The sequence below is a fragment of the Epinephelus fuscoguttatus genome, linkage group LG22 (assembly GCF_011397635.1).
Source record: "Epinephelus fuscoguttatus linkage group LG22, E.fuscoguttatus.final_Chr_v1".
Lineage (NCBI taxonomy): Eukaryota > Metazoa > Chordata > Actinopteri > Perciformes > Serranidae > Epinephelus > Epinephelus fuscoguttatus.
Genome location: NC_064773.1, coordinates 17,786,741 through 17,807,006, shown reverse-complemented (window position 1 = coordinate 17,807,006; position 20,266 = coordinate 17,786,741). Strand labels below are relative to the sequence as shown.

The 20,266-nt window shown below is 38.1% G+C and overlaps 1 protein-coding gene across 2 annotated transcripts in view; it reads left to right on the top strand.

Annotated features, from left to right (window-relative positions):
* The window catches only part of ptpn12 (protein tyrosine phosphatase non-receptor type 12), an 82,544-nt gene that overhangs the window by 55,700 nt on the left and 6,578 nt on the right, over positions 1 to 20,266 (top strand). The window contains exons 13-16 of one of the 2 annotated variants that reach the window (XM_049566642.1): positions 2,339 to 2,513; positions 3,852 to 4,800; positions 15,103 to 15,156; positions 18,773 to 18,856. In XM_049566642.1, coding sequence (XP_049422599.1) covers positions 2,339 to 2,513; positions 3,852 to 4,800; positions 15,103 to 15,156; positions 18,773 to 18,856 — 1,262 coding nt within the window. Of the gene's footprint in view, positions 1 to 2,338; positions 2,514 to 3,851; positions 4,801 to 15,102; positions 15,157 to 18,772; positions 18,861 to 20,266 lie in introns of both variants that reach the window. The other variant, XM_049566643.1, reaches the window with a different exon arrangement.

Genomic DNA, 20,266 nt, shown 5'->3' with positions numbered 1-20,266 from the left:
TTGCTTTACATCTTTTTGTTATAATTTGAGTCTTTTTGTAGTTCCTTTGTATCTCTTTGTAGTTCTTTTGTGTATTTTGTTGTAATTTCATTGTCTTTGTAGTTGCTTTGCGTCTTTTTGTACCTTTTGTGTGTATTTGTAGTTGTGTTGTGTTTCATCCCTTTGTAGTTTTTTTGCTGCTTTTTGTAGTAATTTTATTCTCTTTGTAGTTGCTATGCATCTTATTGTAGTAATTTTGTCACTCTTTGCGTTTGTTTTGCCTGTTTAGTAGTTGTTGCGAGTCTTTGTGTCTCTGTGTCTCTCTTTGAGGTCATTTTGAGTCTCCTGCTCTTCAGAATGTGCCTCTTCAAGAGACATTTTGCAGGTGAATTCCAGTGGGGCCCCTGACACTTTTGGCCCCACGGCCTGGGCCAATAGCAGCTATACTGAGGAAGCCTTTTACAGTACGACTGCAACTCCAAAGTTGTGTAAGAATAGGAAGTCCCCTGTCCTTCTAGCTTGTAACTCACACACACACACACACACACACACACACACACACACACACACTGCATCATGCGCAGTCCTATGTTAGCTCTTGCTTCAGTCATGTGCTCTTGATTTAGCACACCACCACATCCTTTCACAGTTTTTTTTTTCAGTGTGTATATATTTGCATGCATATGTAAGTATGTATATTCTGCGGGGTGGAACAGAATCTTAATGTTAAACTTTCCATCACCGTGTGGCGAGCTGGGTTGCAACCTCAGTATCCTGTATGTACCTCACACACCTACACTGCGTTTATCTATAGGTGCGTTTATAAGTAGTTTATGAAAGCACATTACACGGTACTGTACATTTGGGGGACTTTTGTTGAATACTGCTAAGTGCAATAGAAGACACGTCCTAATGCAGTACTGCAGATACTATATTGTACTCACTCATTCACTGAAGTAGCTGGTAGATCGAGCAATAAAAATCAGTCAAAGTCTATTTATATAGCACGTTTTAAACAAATTATTGACAAATTATTGACATAGCTTAGGATGTTAGAAATAGTAAAATATAAATAAAATTAAATAGAATAATAATTAATTAATAATAACAATGAAATAAAGTAGCAAAATGTAAATAAAATGAAATAGAATAAATAATAATTAAATAATAAAAATGAAATAAAATAGTAAAATGTAAATAAGATACATTAGAATAAATAATAATAATATATCAAAAAACAAAACAGTCATGTAAATTCTGCCACTCAGCCTTGCTTTTATTTTTTAGTGCTTACAATCGTATCACTCTGGTGCAGTATCAGTATTGTTAAACTGTGCAATATCTAAACTTCCATTAGTCAATATTGTAAAATCAGCCATTCAGTCTGTCTCTTTTTTATATTCTGCTTCTTTTTGATGCTTTCTTGTTATACTGCTTTGTATATGCAAAAAGTATTACCTTATCTTATCTTAATAGAATAAACCTAAATAATAAAACCACAAAATTCTAAAGCACCACATAAAAGCCAGACTAAATAGATGAGTTCTTTGTTAATATTTAGAAACATCAATATTTTTGTACACTTTGGTATCTGAAAAGAGAATTAAATGTGCCTTTAAAACACACAAACAAACAAAACCTTGGACAAACAATGTCCTGAGTATGTTGCTGCACAGAAAAGATCAGAACAAAAGCAGAATATCTCCTGAGGAATGTGTCTTCAACTCCTCACTGCAGCTCCTGAAACATTAGAAACAAAATACAGTGCACCCAGAGGGACAACTTCTGCAGCGGTGATTCAGTCTGTTTTCAGTTTGCTGTACGCCAACAGTTCATGTCGACCTTAAATCCATAAAATATGGCTGAAATATACATTTGAGGATGTAATTTGTTTCAGATGAGCACATTTCTACTTTTTTAAATTCTGCCACCTAGTGGTGACTGACTGTTCTTCACAACATGAACATGAACAGAAACTACCTTTTAGTTTCATTCATACAGGAAATAAATTTAGTACGAGCTCATTTCATCATCTTAGTATCATCATTTCTTTTTAGACAGAGAATAATTTAAAACATGGATGTCCAAATGTCTGGAGATTGTCGACCCGTCTGATGAAATTCTTGCCTTTTCATCATTTTCATTTCTTTAATCGCCTGAACCTCACTCGTCAGACCTGTCGGTACAACTCTGGCTTTGAGTTTCGTGTTTTAATGATGGAGTTTCTGACGTCTTATTAAAGAACATCAAAAGTCCCCCTGTGTCTAACATCCATTCAGTTAGAAGCGTCTCTGGTTTCAGCTCTTTTTTGCTGTTAACTGAACTCTCTGTGTCTCCGTCTCTGTGTCTCTGTGTTTAGTTCCCAGGCAGAAGGTGACGTGAAGGAGGAGATACTCCAGCCCCCGGAGCCTCACCCCGTACCCCCTATTCTGACCCCGTCCCCCCCTTCAGCCTTCCCCACCGTCACCAACGTACGGCAGGACAACGACCGCTACCACCCCAAACCTGTCATACACGTCCTGTCTACCACACAGGTGAGTCTGTTTATACAGAAACATACAGATGTGCAGGATGGTGGGTGTTGTAGCCTTTTATACTCTGTCAGGTTTGTTGTGTAAATGTGTAATTGTGTAATTAACCCAACAGCACACATCGACCTTGTGTGTGTGTGTGTGTGTGTGTGTGTGTGTGTGTGTGCTCTAAATTTAACTATCGCGCTTTAAAGTAACTGAAGCAAATATTAAACCAGAAATACTTTGGATTTGCACGTTTCTACAAGAATTGAGGTGACTTGCCTTGTTCATGCCATTTCGTCCTAATATGGGAATCCTGCAGTTAAAGGGTAACTTTGGCATTTTTTAACATGGACCCTATTTTCCCGTGTTTTTGGGTGTAAGTAACCAATGGGCACAACAGTTTGTGACATTGGCCTAGTATTGAAATTGAGTGCTGCAGCCAGCAGCGGTGAAACAGGCTGTAATGTAACCAGTCAGGGCAATTGTGCACTGTCAATTTGTGTCAACTAAAAGTGCTTATTTTTGTCACTGACAGGCTCTAATTTTTTTTCAAAGTATCTGACAACTTATGGAAAGGATCCCTATAGAGATAGACCTTTTTCTTTGAGAGTAAGATCCTTTTTTGTTCAACCAAAAACAGCCCAGAATTCGTTATCACCAAACCCACCAGACTCCATTTAAAAAAACAGTAATTTAATTGTGTATAGAGGCAGCATGTTTTCACATTTAACTTGGTGAATTAAGGGTTTATTTCACTTAAACCAGAACTGATGATTGTTGGAGCAGTGGAAAGAGAAACCAAGATGTTTTTTGTGAGTTTTATATTGCTTCTATCGACTTTAAATGAAGTGTGTTTTATGATTATAGAATTATCGTTTTTTTAAATGGGGTCTGATGGGTTTGGCGACAGCAATTTAAGGGCTGTTTCAGGTTTAAAAAAAAAAGGATCTTACTCTTTAACAAAAAGGTCAACCACTGTAGGGATCCTTTCCATAAGGTGTCAGACACTTAGAATAACAATCTGAGCCTATCAGTGGCAAAAACAAGCACTTTTAGCGGACATACATTGAAGGTGCACAATTGCCCTGAGTGGTTACATTGCAGCAGGGTTTGCGGCTCCAGCTTTAGCACCCTGGCTCAATACTGGACCAGTTTCAAAAACTGTTGTTGTCCCATGAGTGACTTGGACACAAAATCATGGGAAAATAGGGTCCAGGTTGAAAATACAGCACTTACCCTTTAAACTATCTGGTGATTTTAAACTTAGGGAAGATATTGCTGGATCATCTTGCCCTAAATATTGACTGCTGCATTTGCAGAAGGTGCTTAAATGTTTTCGTTTCCTTTTCCTTACAGAATAAGGACACGGACCAGCAGCAGAACCAGTCAGAACCCAGTCCGAACAAACAGACCAGTCCCTCAGAGCAGAAAGACCAAGATCTACAAAGTCGAAAACAGCAGACTCAGGTCTCAAATCTAGACCTCAACGACAACTACAACAACAAATCAACATCGACAAAATCAGAATCGGGCCAAAGCCAGACTCAGACTCCCTCCTCGCCCCTCTCCCCGGCTGTTGAATGTTCCGGTGCTCCTCGGATCGAGAGGAAGCTGAGCATCGAGATTAAAAAGGTGCCGTTACAGGAAGGACCTCGTAGTTTTGACACTTCCTCCTCCATGGGAGTAGCAGGCGGAATCGGCAGCAGCTCAGCCAGTAGCGCGGCAGGACTGCAAAGAGCCCACGCCTTCAAAGCCCGCTCGGGCCAATCCCTGCTGACGTCTAGCTCTTCGCTGTCGGAGGACTCGGGCACAGAGGGTGGAGCGGGTGGATGTGGGGAGAGTCATGCCGACGGAGGCGTCCTCGCCAGACCAAACCACCTCCCTGTGAAGGGCGAGAAGGGGGAGACACAAGGAGGGGAGAAAGCGGAGGTGAAGGCCGGCCATGCGGCATGGTCTCAGGCCTGCAACAGCCCGGAGAAACAGTTCCCCAAAACCTCCTCCTCTTCCTCCTCCTCAGACCGCGTCGCTCCATCCTCCTCCTCTTCCTCCCACCTCTCCTCCTCCTCTTCCTCCTCCTCGTCTACTCCTGTTAGAACTGCCCTGAGCTTCACCAACCCCCTGCACTCGGATAACTCGGACGAGGAGGGGGACGGAGAAATGTCCGGGGGAAAGGAGGGTTATCGTACTAATGTATCCACAGCGACGGCCATGGTAACCGCATCCCCTCACCATGGAGACCAGCAGCCGGTCCGGAAGGTGGTGCCCATGTCGATCGCGGGGCAGAGCTCTCCGTCACCCACTGCAAGTATGTCAATCAGCTGCTTTTATTTAATGAGCGTAATGCCTTTAACTAACTGGCTGCTCTCCTGACAGACGCAATTAACATCTATACAGGAAGTCAGATAAAACAGACATCTGGAGTAACGAAATAAATCAGATTCAGACACCTAACTAACTCAACTAAACACTAAAGGTCACGCCAGGTCTTTCTGAGAAGTCTAGTTCTTGATAAAACTCAGGTAAAGGCACTGAGAGTAGAGTAGAGTTATTTCAGGGTCAGTAAGGAGATAGATATCTTAGACACACCACATGCTAATGACAAGTTGTATCTGTCAGCACACACACTGTTATACCACTCTTATTTCTGGGCTGAGAAGGAGGCAGAGAGAAACAAACAGCAGACAAGGAAGAAAGAAATAACAAGAAAAGAGCGAGATAGTTCCAGTGAGTCTCATTTCAAGCATGGCTGTATGACTAATTGGTTGGTTTGCGAGGAATGCAGCAAACATCTGTCAAAACAAGTCTTCTCTTTTCTCTTTCAGCCTGTGTGTGTTTGTCTAAGTGAGTGGATTTGGGAACGGGGGAAAGAAATCCTGTTTTTGTGTTTTTGGTTCCATTGCAGTTTCACGTGTGTGTGTGCGTGCGTGCATGTTGGATGGTGAAGGATCAACACTGCATGAGACTGATAAATACACAACTCTGTGCACGTCGGGTTGAACAGAGCAGCAGTGTCACGCTCGCTGTCATGATCGCAGTGGTTTTTTTAATCCTCTGGGGTGTAAAGGCTGAGATCGCTCCTTCTTCTTTTGTCGATTTCAAAATCGTGAGATTCTGAAATCTGATTCTTGCTGTGATGGAGCTGATGTGGAATGGTTTGAAGTGGACTTTGGCTTGGAGCGGTTTGGATCTTGAGTGGGTTCAAAGCTTGATGAAACAACTGCATTTTTGAATATTTGGATTTAACTGTGAGGGTGTATAATGTGAGACAGCATTGCTTCAGATAAAAGCAAGGATATGTTCTAATAAATACTAAAAATTGATACAGCAAAGTATCGCGATATTTTTGTGCAGCAATATCGTATTGTCACACACTGCTAAGTAATGTCTTTTTTTTATTATATACATTTTTAATATGACAAATACAAATTAAACGTTTGGTAACCTACTTTAATAATATAATAAATTGCTTTCTCAGTCTACTAGATACATTTTGCTGCAAATAAAACGGCTGACATGAGGCTGAAAACTTAATCTTATTAGATAAAACAGATGATAAAGATTTTACTTCAGGGACATAATTTGCAGTTAAAAAAAAAGGGTAATATATCGCAGTTTATTTTATCACAATACTCAGCATATTTCAACACATTTAAAATTGCCATAATAATATTGCTCTCTTACAACTAGAAGATAATAAGACATTGGTGACAAGACATAGTGTACTGAAGCTTTCCATGAGAGGTAGTTTAAGTTGTTTAGCCCTACTGATACTGGATTTTTGATGCTGATACAGATATTTGTGGAAGCTGAGAATGGCTGGGCTTGCAATTATTTGTTTTTAATTGCTATTATCTCGAGATCACAGGTTAATGATTTAATTATCTTCAGAAATCAAGCTTTGTTATCTTGAGATAATGAGATAATCAACCTATTATCACGGCTAAACAAAAGGTCATTTCCTCTCATGAGGCCACTTAAAATGTTTATCAGAGATCAGCTCTGATGAGTTATGTCAGCATGCATAGATGGCATTTTGACATTGATATAGAACCTTTCACTGAAATGAAATCCACAAAGTAGTGCTTCACAAAATACAGTCAAGCAATCAAACAATAAAAGATGCACTCAATAAAAACAAAGGCAATTTAATAAATAAAGCAAAGCAACAAAAAGGAAGTAAAACATGGAGCAAATACAGGCTACTGAGGCCCCAAACAGAAACACACCAGGGAATAAGCACCTGACAGATTAGGGTGGGACAAAGGCCGTTTTGAAAAGATGGGTCTTCAGTTGTTAGTTAAAACTTTCTAATGAGACCGCAGACTATAAACCTAACAGAAGACATTCATAGTGTTGGAGCCACGACTTAAAAGACACCTTTTGTTTTGAGTCTGGAGCGAGGGACAGCAAGTAGGTCCTTGTCAGACGACCTAAGAGACCCACTGATGATATATGGATTGAGGATTTAAGCTGAAGATGTCAAATCAAGGAGCATCCATTATAGATCAGACTGTATGGACTGCACTTAATTGAAATATGATCAAGCGCAGTGTCAAAATCACAGGAGCTGCAATTTTTTGATGAAGGTAAAATGTAAAATGTCTACTAGATACATTTTGCTGCAAATAAAACGGCTGACATGAGGCTGAAAACTTAATCTTATTAGATAAAACAGATGATAAAGATTTTACTTCAGGGACATAATTTGCAGTTAAAAAAAAAGGGTAATATATCGCAGTTTATTTTATCACAATACTCAGCATATTTCAACACATTTAAAATTGCCATAATAATATTGCTCTCTTACAACTAGAAGATAATAAGACATTGGTGACAAGACATAGTGTACTGAAGCTTTCCATGAGAGGTAGTTTAAGTTGTTTAGCCCTACTGATACTGGATTTTTGATGCTGATACAGATATTTGTGGAAGCTGAGAATGGCTGGGCTTGCAATTATTTGTTTTTAATTGCTATTATCTCGAGATCACAGGTTAATGATTTAATTATCTTCAGAAATCAAGCTTTGTTATCTTGAGATAATGAGATAATCAACCTATTATCACGGCTAAACAAAAGGTCATTTCCTCTCATGAGGCCACTTAAAATGTTTATCAGAGATCAGCTCTGATGAGTTATGTCAGCATGCATAGATGGCATTTTGACATTGATATAGAACCTTTCACTGAAATGAAATCCACAAAGTAGTGCTTCACAAAATACAGTCAAGCAATCAAACAATAAAAGATGCACTCAATAAAAACAAAGGCAATTTAATAAATAAAGCAAAGCAACAAAAAGGAAGTAAAACATGGAGCAAATACAGGCTACTGAGGCCCCAAACAGAAACACACCAGGGAATAAGCACCTGACAGATTAGGGTGGGACAAAGGCCGTTTTGAAAAGATGGGTCTTCAGTTGTTAGTTAAAACTTTCTAATGAGACCGCAGACTATAAACCTAACAGAAGACATTCATAGTGTTGGAGCCACGACTTAAAAGACACCTTTTGTTTTGAGTCTGGAGCGAGGGACAGCAAGTAGGTCCTTGTCAGACGACCTAAGAGACCCACTGATGATATATGGATTGAGGATTTAAGCTGAAGATGTCAAATCAAGGAGCATCCATTATAGATCAGACTGTATGGACTGCACTTAATTGAAATATGATCAAGCGCAGTGTCAAAATCACAGGAGCTGCAATTTTTTGATGAAGGTAAAATGTGTTATCACCTTTATAAATGAGGCATTGTGGTGCTACACAGATGCCCCAGCCTCATATTTCAGATGTAAGAGAACATGCTTGTTTTGGTAAAGACCCCAACAAAAATCACCTCATCATCATCATCATCTCATATTTTTTCCAGTGAAAATGACGTCTTACTAAAATCGCATTGTCCATCTAAAATAATCGCAATATTATATATATTTTTTTAATGTTGTGCAGGTCTGTCAGACTGTACTTCAGTCAAGCTCTAACAGTCCAGTTATGAATCCTCGCCGAAATAATGACAGTCATCTTGAAAGCTGAAATCAGGTGTGATTAACTGAACCACACACTCTCGATTGAGTTCTCCATAAATATCCTGTGATCTCGAGAAATCAGAGGTTGTTTCCTTGTGATTTATTGTCTCATTATCTTGAGAGATTTTCAATTTTTTTTGTTGAGAGTTCAACATAATTGGCCTGTTATCAGTCAAAAACATGCAGTGCTATCTTGAGATAACAAAATCAGTCATATCTTAAGATAACGGCATTAAAAAATTATAGCAAGCGTGGCTGTTCTTGGCTCCCGTCGGTCTTAATATTTAGGAGTTTAAAACATCCCAATATATCAGCTTGTAGTATTGTCATATAGTAATATCTTTTTTCTTTATAATTGTGGCCATGGAACAAACTGTGAGACAGAAGCAATGTTTTAAATGACCTTAAACCTACTCCAGTATTACTACTATACATATAGGTGTACATATATACTCCCATACTGATATACCTGCAATAAGGTCATATCAATGTGGTAGATTTACCTGTCTAGCTCTAATAAGTTGCATAACATTTAGTCAATCAATTATTGCAATAAAATGTCTGCTGTACTTTAATGTTCAGCAACAGCAGCTTACCTGACTTTATACCAGACGACAAACTTTAAAGTTGTTTTAGAAAACACAGAATACAGTAACATGTCTCCGTTAGATAACCAAATGAAATTCAAATGTTATGGTCGACATTTAAATACCTCACATCACACATCATGCACCCCTGAGGTATTTCCAATATTCAAAATGCAGAAACATTTGCCTCACAGTCCTGGCGCGGGCTGGTTTGCGTTTTGGTCTGCTTGGCTTTCTGGCACATTATTTATTTGGGCTGTGGTCGCGCTTTGGAGTCGGTTATGAAACGCTGATGGCTGCTGTTTGTTTGGTTGCAAGAATCTAACGACTGCTTGTTGTTGATGTAAAGCTGGTGGCTGCTTGTTTTGTTGGTTGAACTATCAACGAATTAGTCCATTTATATTGCACATGTTATAAAGGGTATTGCAGTTCAACATACTTTACTAGTCAGTGACAAACTAATAAAAAAAGGGGGGAAATATGAACAGTTAAAAGGTGACATGCAAAGCTTGAATTACATACATAAACACTACAAATATATAAGGCAAAGAGATAAAATTTGGGGATGAAAAAAGTTCGTCGTATCTAAAAACATAATAAAACTATAATAATAACAGTAATTTTACTGCTGTAATATTGATGACTTGTAAACAAAATTCAGTCTCTTTTAAACTGAAACTCAACCAACAAACAACAAAAGCAGGTGAACTCTACGTTTCCTGACCGTAAGTGACTAACAACCTTAAAACTCCTTTTTTATTCCATTACCTCTGAAGCTGGACTTTGTAATTACATTTTTTAGCAGCTCTTAACTTTAATCAGCGACAACATTATCTTGTTTTCTTCAAAGTGGTTAGGACTTCTTTAGACATGGAATTATAAATGGTTTTATAAAGTGAGGTAGCCGTCAGCAAGCAATATGGGTTTGGTTAAAACCACTGAATAAGACATAGTAATGGTAAAATAAAGCCAAGTCAATCACAAATGATATACAGCCAGTTTATTAGGTACACCTAACTGGAGCTGCAACTTTTGTTTAATCTGCTCATCATTTTTTTTAACCTGCTCTGTGTCGCTTCCCAGAGCCCAAGATGAGTCTTCAGATGGTATTTTTTATTCGGCCAACAGTCCAAAAATCCAAAGATATCCAGTTTATTATCAGATATGACAAAGAAAAGCATCAAATTCTCACATTTAAGAAGCATGTAACCAGCATATGTTTGCCTTTTTTGCTTGAGCTATCACTAAACTGATTAAATCCAATCAAATCAAGTTAAGTTTATTTAAATAGCACATTTAAATACAGCCACGGTCGACCAGAGTGCTGTACAAAATGAATGAATGACACACAAATGTATAGCAATATAACATGTACACAAACATGAAACTGAACAACAGCAGTAAAAACAATTACATATATAAAAAAAGATTGTAAAATACTAAAATATTAAAACCACTACAAGCAACCAAAGGCCATTGAAAACATGTACGTTTCATGATTTGTCTGCAAAGGCATGATCTCCCTGACCCACCAACCTCGATCATGGGACAGTTAAAAGACATTCACCTGAAGATCTAAGAGGTCTGGAGTAGGAGTAGGGACAGAGGAGCTCAGCCATGTATGGCTTTAAAAACAAATAAATAACCTTGAAGTCAGTCCTGTATTTATTCAGTTTTCTGTCGATCGATTAATCGACTAATCATTGCAGCTTAACACTTAAGCAAAGCTAATGCAGTGTAATATAACATTGCAATTAACTGTACCTTAATGACAGTTATCATGTTCAGTCAGCTGTGTGGTTAATTTTGGAGTCTACAGTTTGTGGTGCTGTTGAGTTGTGTTGCATTTATACTGATAGGTGTGTCTATGTTTTGCCCACCCCATTTATATTACTGGAGGGTAGGCTAAAAGAAATACTTCTCTGTATCATGCAATATAGTTTGACAACACCACAAACTACATCCTTCATGAAGGTGGGGTTTATTGCAGGGCTATTGTTATTAGACTGCATTAGTTTTATCTGATAAATTAGATACAATCAATTCCATTTTATTTATAAAGCCAAAAAAGAAGTATTATTTTAAAGGCAACAGAGGCAAATATCTGCCAAGAAACAAAACTAATGACATCATATGTAAAACTCCTCAAAGGCAGTATCCACTCCTTGGAGCCTCGGAGTAAATCTCAGCTGGGTCAGGCTTCTTTGAGAGTCCAACCAGCTCTCAGTCAGAAAGAGACGGACACACTCATAATATGGTTAGTAATACAAAATGACTTCTTGGATATTGCGATTGAATTAAAAAGAACCAAATTTCTTTTAACTGGACGGTGGAATAAAAGTAGCTTTATATCAGGGGGAACCACCAGAGAGTCATCATTGTCATTATTGTCAGGCAGCAGGGGCTGATCATAACACTAATGACCCATGGGTAATTTTCTAAAGCAACGCAGTAAGAGTTTGTCCCACAGAGACAGATACTGTCAAATTATGCTCAGTTTAAAGAGGATAAGACAAGGAGAGTTTAAGGAAATGTAGTGATGACTGTCTGGAGTATGTCAGTGATTTTAGATGCAACTCAATCTGCTAAATAGTAAAAGTCCCAGAAATTAAATGTGAATTATTATTTATCATTACATTACAACAGATGTAAAACTGATGTCTGTTACAGATACCACGACTGATACTTCAGGTTACATGTGATTGCTTACAATTAAAAAGGATGATTAAAAATAGGCAGCATGCAAATTTTTTAACGCCTTGTAACACACTGTTTGAGTCCAATTTATTAAGTTTAATGGGCTCTGTTGGTACAGACATATTCAGATACAGTATTGCCAAGGTAATACTGACATTAGCCCAGGATGTCTTCATATCGCTGTTAATTAATAAAAAAGTAAAAAACAAACAAACCCCGATATATAAGTAATGTATAACAATCTGCAACAGCAGATTTAACTTTTTGTTGTTGAAAACAGGACACAATTACAAAAGAAAGAAATGGTAAAAATAACATGATTTAGTTTTGTCCGTCTGCATGTGTGGGATTTACCAAAGAACACAAATAACAATAATAATATTAATGATAAGAAGAATGCAACAAATAATCAAAAAGACTTTAAGACAATAAACAAAATATATATATATATTTTTCTCTTTCATGCCCACTGTTGACAAACTTATCAAATCAGTACCTCACATTGTGTAATTCACTGTATGAGTTTTGTTGTACTTTGCTGCAGCTCTAAAAATAAATTATATTGGATACATCCTAATGTAAAGTCATTTTAAATGACCATCTTTTGTAAATCATTTCAAATAGAGTTAAACATCTGGCCGGAGAGTGCCTGCCTACTGTATGTTTTTTTTAATAAACACTATTCTTTATTGAATTTTTCATATATTTCAATGTACAAATGGAGAATATTTTAATTGAATTTTATATATATATATATATATATATATTTCAACACACAAATAGATGATATTTTTATTGAATTTTGCATATATTTCAACAAAGAAAGAGACATTATTTTGTCAGATTTTTATTTCAACATACAAATTGACAAGTAATGTATTGAATTTTACATATATTTTCATTACACAAATGACACTATTTTTTTGTTAAATTTGACATATTTTTAACATAAAAATAGACAATTTATCATCAAATTTTATATATATTTAAACATACAAATAGACAAATATTTTTACTGAATTTTACAAATATTTCAACTCACCAATTGATAGTATTTTTATTGAATTTTACATGCAAATAAACAGTATTTTTTTTGCAGATTTTTACAAATATTTTAATATATAAATAGTCAATATTCTTATCTAATTTTACATATATTTCACCATATAAATAGACAATATTTATTTCAGTTTTACAAGTATTTAAACACACAATTGGCAGTAACAGTAATAGTCAAGTTAAACTGAAATATGCAGTCATGGTTTTCGTAGTCATGAAATGTAAAGAAATATGACCTTTCACATATTGAACAAAGAAATAAAGTAAAGGCCTTTGTTGTTTTAAATTTGCCTTTCAAGGTGACGTAACAGATTTTTTTTAAACGTTTGTAATAAAGCAGTTTTATATTATTTGTGTATCTAATGTTCAGCTTTCATGAGAGCAGGAAACAAATGTGAGTTGCATCGTTTACATCTGACTGCTCTCGATATCTTTGTCTTTCTTCTCGGGCCAGTGATTAACGTTGCTTCTCATTTGACCTCTGACCTTTTTAACCCAGACTGCTGGGACAGCGATGACTCCCCTCCCCCCCTCCCCGCGAGAACCCCTGAGTCCTTCCTGCTGGCCACAGGTGCGTTTGCATTGGTCGAGATTCAAAGGTGTGTTCCCAGTGCTGTGGGTTCACTGGGTCACCTCCTGGATACAGCTGGTGTTGTTATGGCTGGACAAAGATGGTGGACGGATCAGTGAGTGTGAGACTCTGATGGGAGTTTGTGAATTTTAAAACTCCGGCTTTATTAGTGTGAGTGAAGGATGAGCAGCTGTTGTTTGATACAGTTGTTAGCCTCTGATAGGAGCTGGAAAACGTCGTCTATTCCCATTTTATCTGCTCCTCTCAACTGGTGCCTCACTGTGTATGAACATGTAGGGCCTCAGTCTGTCATCCTGGCTTCAAACAGAGAGATGGACGCACATGTTGCAGGTATCAGACCTGCGTCCTCTCTGTCACAGGATGGTGTCTTCAATAACTTGGCCACCCTGTTGCCTTCTGCTCTTCCCTTTTTCCATGTGTAGTATTCAAACGTTCGACCACATGAGAGCAGATGAGAAAAAGGAGTTGAAACATTTTCAGTGTTGTGTCAGAAAGGAAGTTCATATCTTTAGTGAGAGGCTTTATTAGTTTTACAACACTAGAGGGCGCCATTGGCAGCATTTCTGACCTGCAGTGGTTTTGGAAAGTCTATCTGTGAAGGATCAGTGACAAGCTGTGTCTCAATCCATATTACACACAGATACCTGACAAAATAAACAATACTCGAAACAGGCAGCATACATAGTACATTTTTTGTTATTATTATTATTATTATTATTATTATTTAATTTAACTTAACTTAATTTATTTTATTTTTATTATTATTATTATTATTATTATTATTATTATTATTAGTTTTAATTTGCCCTTATTTATGGTTTTTTTTTTCAATTTTATTTAATTCTATTTTATTTCATTTTGTTTATTTTTTTTAATAAAACTTAATAACTTAATACTTAATAAACTTAGCTTTAGTTTTGTTTTTATTCAGTTTTAGTGTTAATTTTCAAGTATTGTGAGGAAAGCCTTCATTTGTAGTTGCTTTCTACCTGCTAGTTAAGCCATTTGCAGAAAATCTAGTTTGGATATCAATTTTTCCCCCCCTCTTTTTGAGGTTTTGCAGCAGTTGGCGTCCCCTACATGTTGCATCACTGCCACCTTCTGTAACAACATCAAGACGTCACACACAACAGGACAAAGTGGTTCAGTTAGCACAGAACACACGGAGTGAAAAAACAAGGCAGATTTTACACACAACTCTTTTTTATTTTAGTTTCATGTTGCATTGTTCTTTTTTGCTGTTAGTTTTAGTTTTAGTCTTGGTTTTCATCTACATTTGGTGTGTGTAGTATGGAGCTGGGGCACAGCTGTAGTTTGTCGCTTGTATAGTGATGTAGAAGTGGATGTATTTAGGTACATGAATGTATTGAGGGTACAGTGACACAGTAGAAAGCTGGAACAATGTCCTGAGGCTTTAATATCATTTCTTAAATGTGTCTTCTCTTTGTAATCATCTGCTGTTTATGATCAGAGATCAATCGAGCTCTCAGTTTTCTGCCACAATTGGAGGTATTGACGAGAGGATGGCTTAATAGAGGAGAGAGTTTGAAAAGTATGAATGTGTGAGGATGTGTGTCAAAGTGAAGTTTTTGTTTGTTTGTCATCACTTCTGTCTTTGCGATACTCACTCGGTGTGTTGCTCTCTCTGTCAGACCCTGTGGAGGTGAAAACGTCAGCCTCAGCTGAATGGAGTGGCTCAAATAAAGGTATGAACACACACATCATCATAGCTGCTTGTTTCTGTCTGTGTAGCCTGTTCGCTTCGGACTGGTGTTGCCTGGGGACCTTGAGTAATTTGTAATAAATACAGAGGTTTTCTGTGATCTTACAGTTCATTATCTGGTTGCTTTTATCGCAAAATTCTACACGCTAACCACAAAACCTTACACTGAACCAAAACATGATACGTCTCTTGCACAAGCAAACAAAACTGTGTTTCTGCCTCAACACAGTACAAACAATTATGTAAATAAGCACACAAAGTACCAACTACACACGGACAGAATAAATGGAAACATTTGTGGCTTGTGTCTGTCTGCAGGGCACAGCTGTTTGCAATAAGGTTTTGTACATGTAGAAAACACACACACACACACACACACACACACACACACACACAGACACAGGTATTCAAATAAGTAAATAAGGGTGAATAGTTTTGTTTTCCTCCTCAAATGTTGTAACGCTCCAAACAACAAAAGTGCAGTCAAAGATAAAAAACAATGATACCCATGTTTTGCTAGAAGTGTGTTATTAAGTCACAAACTAAGTGTATATCAGAGAACGTGCATTCAGTTTGGCACACTTGGTAAACACACTGGCTACAAGTGTTAATGTCTTCAGAGACAGTGCTTCAGGAATCACTCTGAAGCTCTGTTCACAGGGGACCAGTATTACCTGGGGACCACTCGTAATTTGTAATAATTGCAGAGGTCTTATGTGATCTTAATCCTGTGTGAATCTGCCATGTTTGTTAAGTTATGGCAACATTTTGGGTGCAAATTCGGGAGGCTTATCTCACTACACAGCATGGAGAGATGAATGACGTGATAGTTAGTGGCAGAATCTGTTCTGTTTGATTAAGCCACATTAAAAAGGAGGTTGACACTGTGCATCATCCCTAGTGGTGCTGGTTGTTGTTTTGTTGTTGTGTATCTCAGAAGTAATGTCAGTAAATTTGAGTGAAATACACACTGGTTATTCCATGTGAATGCACCGCAAGAAGAACAGGCTTTGGGGGGTACTTTCTAAATCACATAAGTCCCCTGGTGATACCAGTACTGTATTTTGACACACAAACACAGAGGTCATGTGATAACATTAGTCCCATGTGAATTTGGGGTTGTAAATTTTCCTGTTTTGCTTCTTTCTTTTTTTTCCCGCCTCTTTTCAGGTTGAGAATTATAAAGGGTGCATTATTAATTAAAATAAATTAGAGTTTGGGTGCCAATTTATATGATTCACTGAGCCTTGTCATCATATTTGGGAGATAATTTCTTTAAATTCCAGTAAAATACAGACTTTGCTTATCCCGTGCAAATGTGTCACATGAGACACAGACATTGGGGGATAATTTCTAAATCACATGATTAATTATAGATGGCATGGTGGTGCAGTGGTGAGCGCTGTCACCTCACACCAAGAGGGTTCCTGGTTCCATCCCCCTTTTCTGGGTTTGCATGTTCTCCCCATGACAGCGTGGGTTTTCTCCAGGTTTACTCCAGCTTCCTCCCACAGTCCAAAGACATGTAGGTTAATTGGTGACTCTAAATTGTCCGTAGGTGTGAATGTGAGTGTGAATGGTTGTCTGTCTTTATGTGTTAGCCCTGTGATAGGCTGGCGACCTGTCCAGGTCCTTGTCAGCTGGGATAGGCTCCAGCCCTCCCTGCGACCCCCCAAAGGGATAAGCAGTCACAGAAAATGAAAGAATTATAATAGGTAATATTATCCCTGTGCGAATAGGGTATAGGTCTGCATGCTGCTCTGTGCAGAGGAGTCTGTGCGTGTTTGTCCTTGTGTTTATGTGTATTCACGGTAGTTATTCAGCAGAGCAGAGCAGGAGACAGACCTTCAGCGTTTTACAAATTAGCCCGCGCACGATAAGACTGACAGCATTTCTCAAAAGGGCAGCTGTAAGAGCGAGGGAGTGAGTAATAAGGAGACAGAAAGAGATACAGAAAGACAGAAAAGGGGAAAAGATAAAACATGTCTATCGAGAGGTGAAATGAAAAATGTGTGTGTGTGTGTGTGTGTGCTTTCCCGCGCTGTGTGATGACGGCTACTGCCAATTTAGTGCTTCAGTAGTTTCAGTGCGTGCGTGTCTGTGACAGAGACAGACTAATCGAAGGGGAATAACAGTTTGACTGGAATCCTGTAATGATTCTTTTTAGCAGCTATGAACATAACTCAATAGGAGCGTTTATGGAGAATAAAAGGACCGTGGTTTCATTAAAGTTCCCGCTGATAGCCGGCCTTCAAATGTCATGAACTAAGTTTCTTGGCAGAACAAATGTTTTATCAGCATGTGAAACTGCATGTGTGTATTTTGCTCACACATGGGTGTAATGTGGTGCTATGTGCATCTGAAAGTTAAAGTTGTGGTGCAGCTCAAATGAGGCTATTTTGGCCCCAAGGCCTGCATGTGTTAAAATAGCCAAAAATGTATCACATGAATACATAAAGAGATATCAAGCCAAACCTGATTATTTAATGAACAGTGAGTAGAAACCTTATCCAGTATATTGTTTAGTATTTCCAGCACAGGCTAGTTTGAAGTTAAAGGAATAGTGTGGCATCTAGTGGTGAGGACTGCAGATTGAAACCAGCTGAATCTTCTCACCCTGCAGTTACACGTCCAAAACACTAGTCGGCTGCAGGGTTTCTGTGAAGTGCTGTGAAGTTTAGTTGATCAAAACACACATTAAACACACATTAAACATGGCTTAATAGCCACAATTTCAAACGCAAACACACAAATCAGCTTCACTATAACTTGCAGCATTCACAGACAAAACACTTGACTTTATCTGGACACATTTTCCCCACAAATACAACATGCTAACGTTATTAGCACAAATCCATGGCATTTTACATTGTATAAATTAGCTAGCGGCTACAGGGCTTTTCCTTTTACTCATATAAAACCAGGGAAAACGGCAACATTTAACGAAGGTAACGTTACAAGATTTGGCTCCATTACAACTCACAAGATTCACTGACAAAACAGTTGTCTTATATTAAATACGTTTTCCACACAAATATAACATGCTAACGATATTAGCACAAGCCTATAGCATTTTACATTGTATAAATTAGCCAAGTGGCTAGCGGACTTTTCCTCTGCTCATATGAAGCCAGGATAAATCACACACAAGACAGAAAATGCTATTTTTGTGGAGGCTTTATTGTTTTCACAATTTAGGTCTGCATCACCGCGACGTGTAGTTACATTTCTGGCTACAGCGTCGATTCAACATAGAAGTATAAATCCTGCGTAAGGTAACGACAACACAACAATTCTTATTTTCAGGTGATGATGCACTAAAGAAAACATACTTATTCTATTATATTCCATTTCTGCCAATATATCCCCCTAAATCCTACACACTGGATCTTTACATGGTCACAATGAAATAGAAATAATAACAATATGGTGATAATTATAATAAATTAAGGAGCACCTCAGATAGATAAATGCAGTTTAAATGTGTCTTACATCACTAAAACTGTTATACAACACCTCCTGACCGAGCACTGAACACAGCTGATATTCACACGACACTTCCACCCCGTTAATCTGTATATGTATGTGTTTGAGTGCAGATGTGTCAGAGTGTGTTAAGAAGACGTCTCCAGCTGACCCTGCATCTGCTGGCACCACAGCGACAGACAGCAAGGCAGACCTGGGTGGGTAAGTTTGCTGTCGTACCTCCTATACATGTTTTGTCAGTGTATTTCTGACTGTCAGGTTTCTACGTGTCATTCACAGAATGTTATTTGCACAAGTAATGATTTTTTTAGTCTCAGTGCAGAAAACTTTGCTGACAAACATGGTTTATATTAATGTCATCATTTTTTTGTGATGTGTGGCATTGCTTGTGCTGATTGGAAATGTAGCTTTGGGCTGCATGTGCAGAAAATGTTTGATGGTTTTGAGACCAGGCAAGAATTGAAGACACACTCTCCTCCGGGGGGGAAGACATTTTCTGGATTTGATTCATTCTGTTTAAAGTCTGTTTGTTTGGAATTTTTGAAGTGGGGTTGTTTGAGGTACTCGTCCATTGAAAGTGTATTACCTTCAGTAGATAGCGGTCGGCATACCTCCTGTTTGGAGAAGCAGACAGGGGTACCGCCACAGAAGCTAACTGATGTACTGCTGCAGACGAGGGGAAGCAGCAAAACATGTTTAGTCAATTTAAGTTTACACCATATTTGGATTATTTTCACCACTTTATCTAACCATCAGACAGCCCTTTCCGACGAGGAACTGAAGCCATTATATCGCTCTCTTCAAAGCCTCCAGACTCCTTTGAGAAAAACAGTAATTTTACCTCACAGAACACCGGTGTTGCTGCTGCCTCGACCCATTAGTAAATTTATGTTATTGCCTTAATGAAATCATGTGACTATTGTGACTCGTGAAATTCAGGTGGAGGGCAGGAAGTGACAAATCCATATGCTGTGTGAATTGGATATAGAGGAATGTGACTTCATAAAAGGTTTGGATGAACGTGCAGGCAGCAGGTATAGTCAGAAATGTAAACTCATCTTCTATATGATCAATAAAAAATCTAGATAAGTGATTTTTCGCACAGCTTGACTGGTTTCGCGGGTTGTGAACATTATCGTCATTACAAATGACCTCATCCCTCAGACCCCCTAACGCTACATGGCAAGCTGATGAAAAGCGTCCAAGAGTCCAGAGAACTGTAATTATTTATTCCATGTGCAGTTGGGTTCACGGCTGAAACGACTGCTGGCCGTTTTTGGCCGGGGGAGTAAATGTGCTTGAGTATAACTGTCTTTTATATTTCAGCTCTGTACATGGATGCACTGTTGTCAGGGTAATGCTAGCTAACTTTAGCTGCCATGATCTACTTAATTGGTTAATCGTTCCCAGAGGTGAAGCACCATTAAAAAGCTGTGTTTAAAACAACACTTTGACCTTAACATTTGACATTAGATGACTCGGCACCTCCAGACTGAAGATGGAGGCTTATGATCCACATCTGCTGCTGTTTCTAAGTGAGGGGTTTTTTTTTTTTTTTTGGACTTGAAGTATCCCCTCTTTTTGAGTGATGAATCAAATTGGGATTT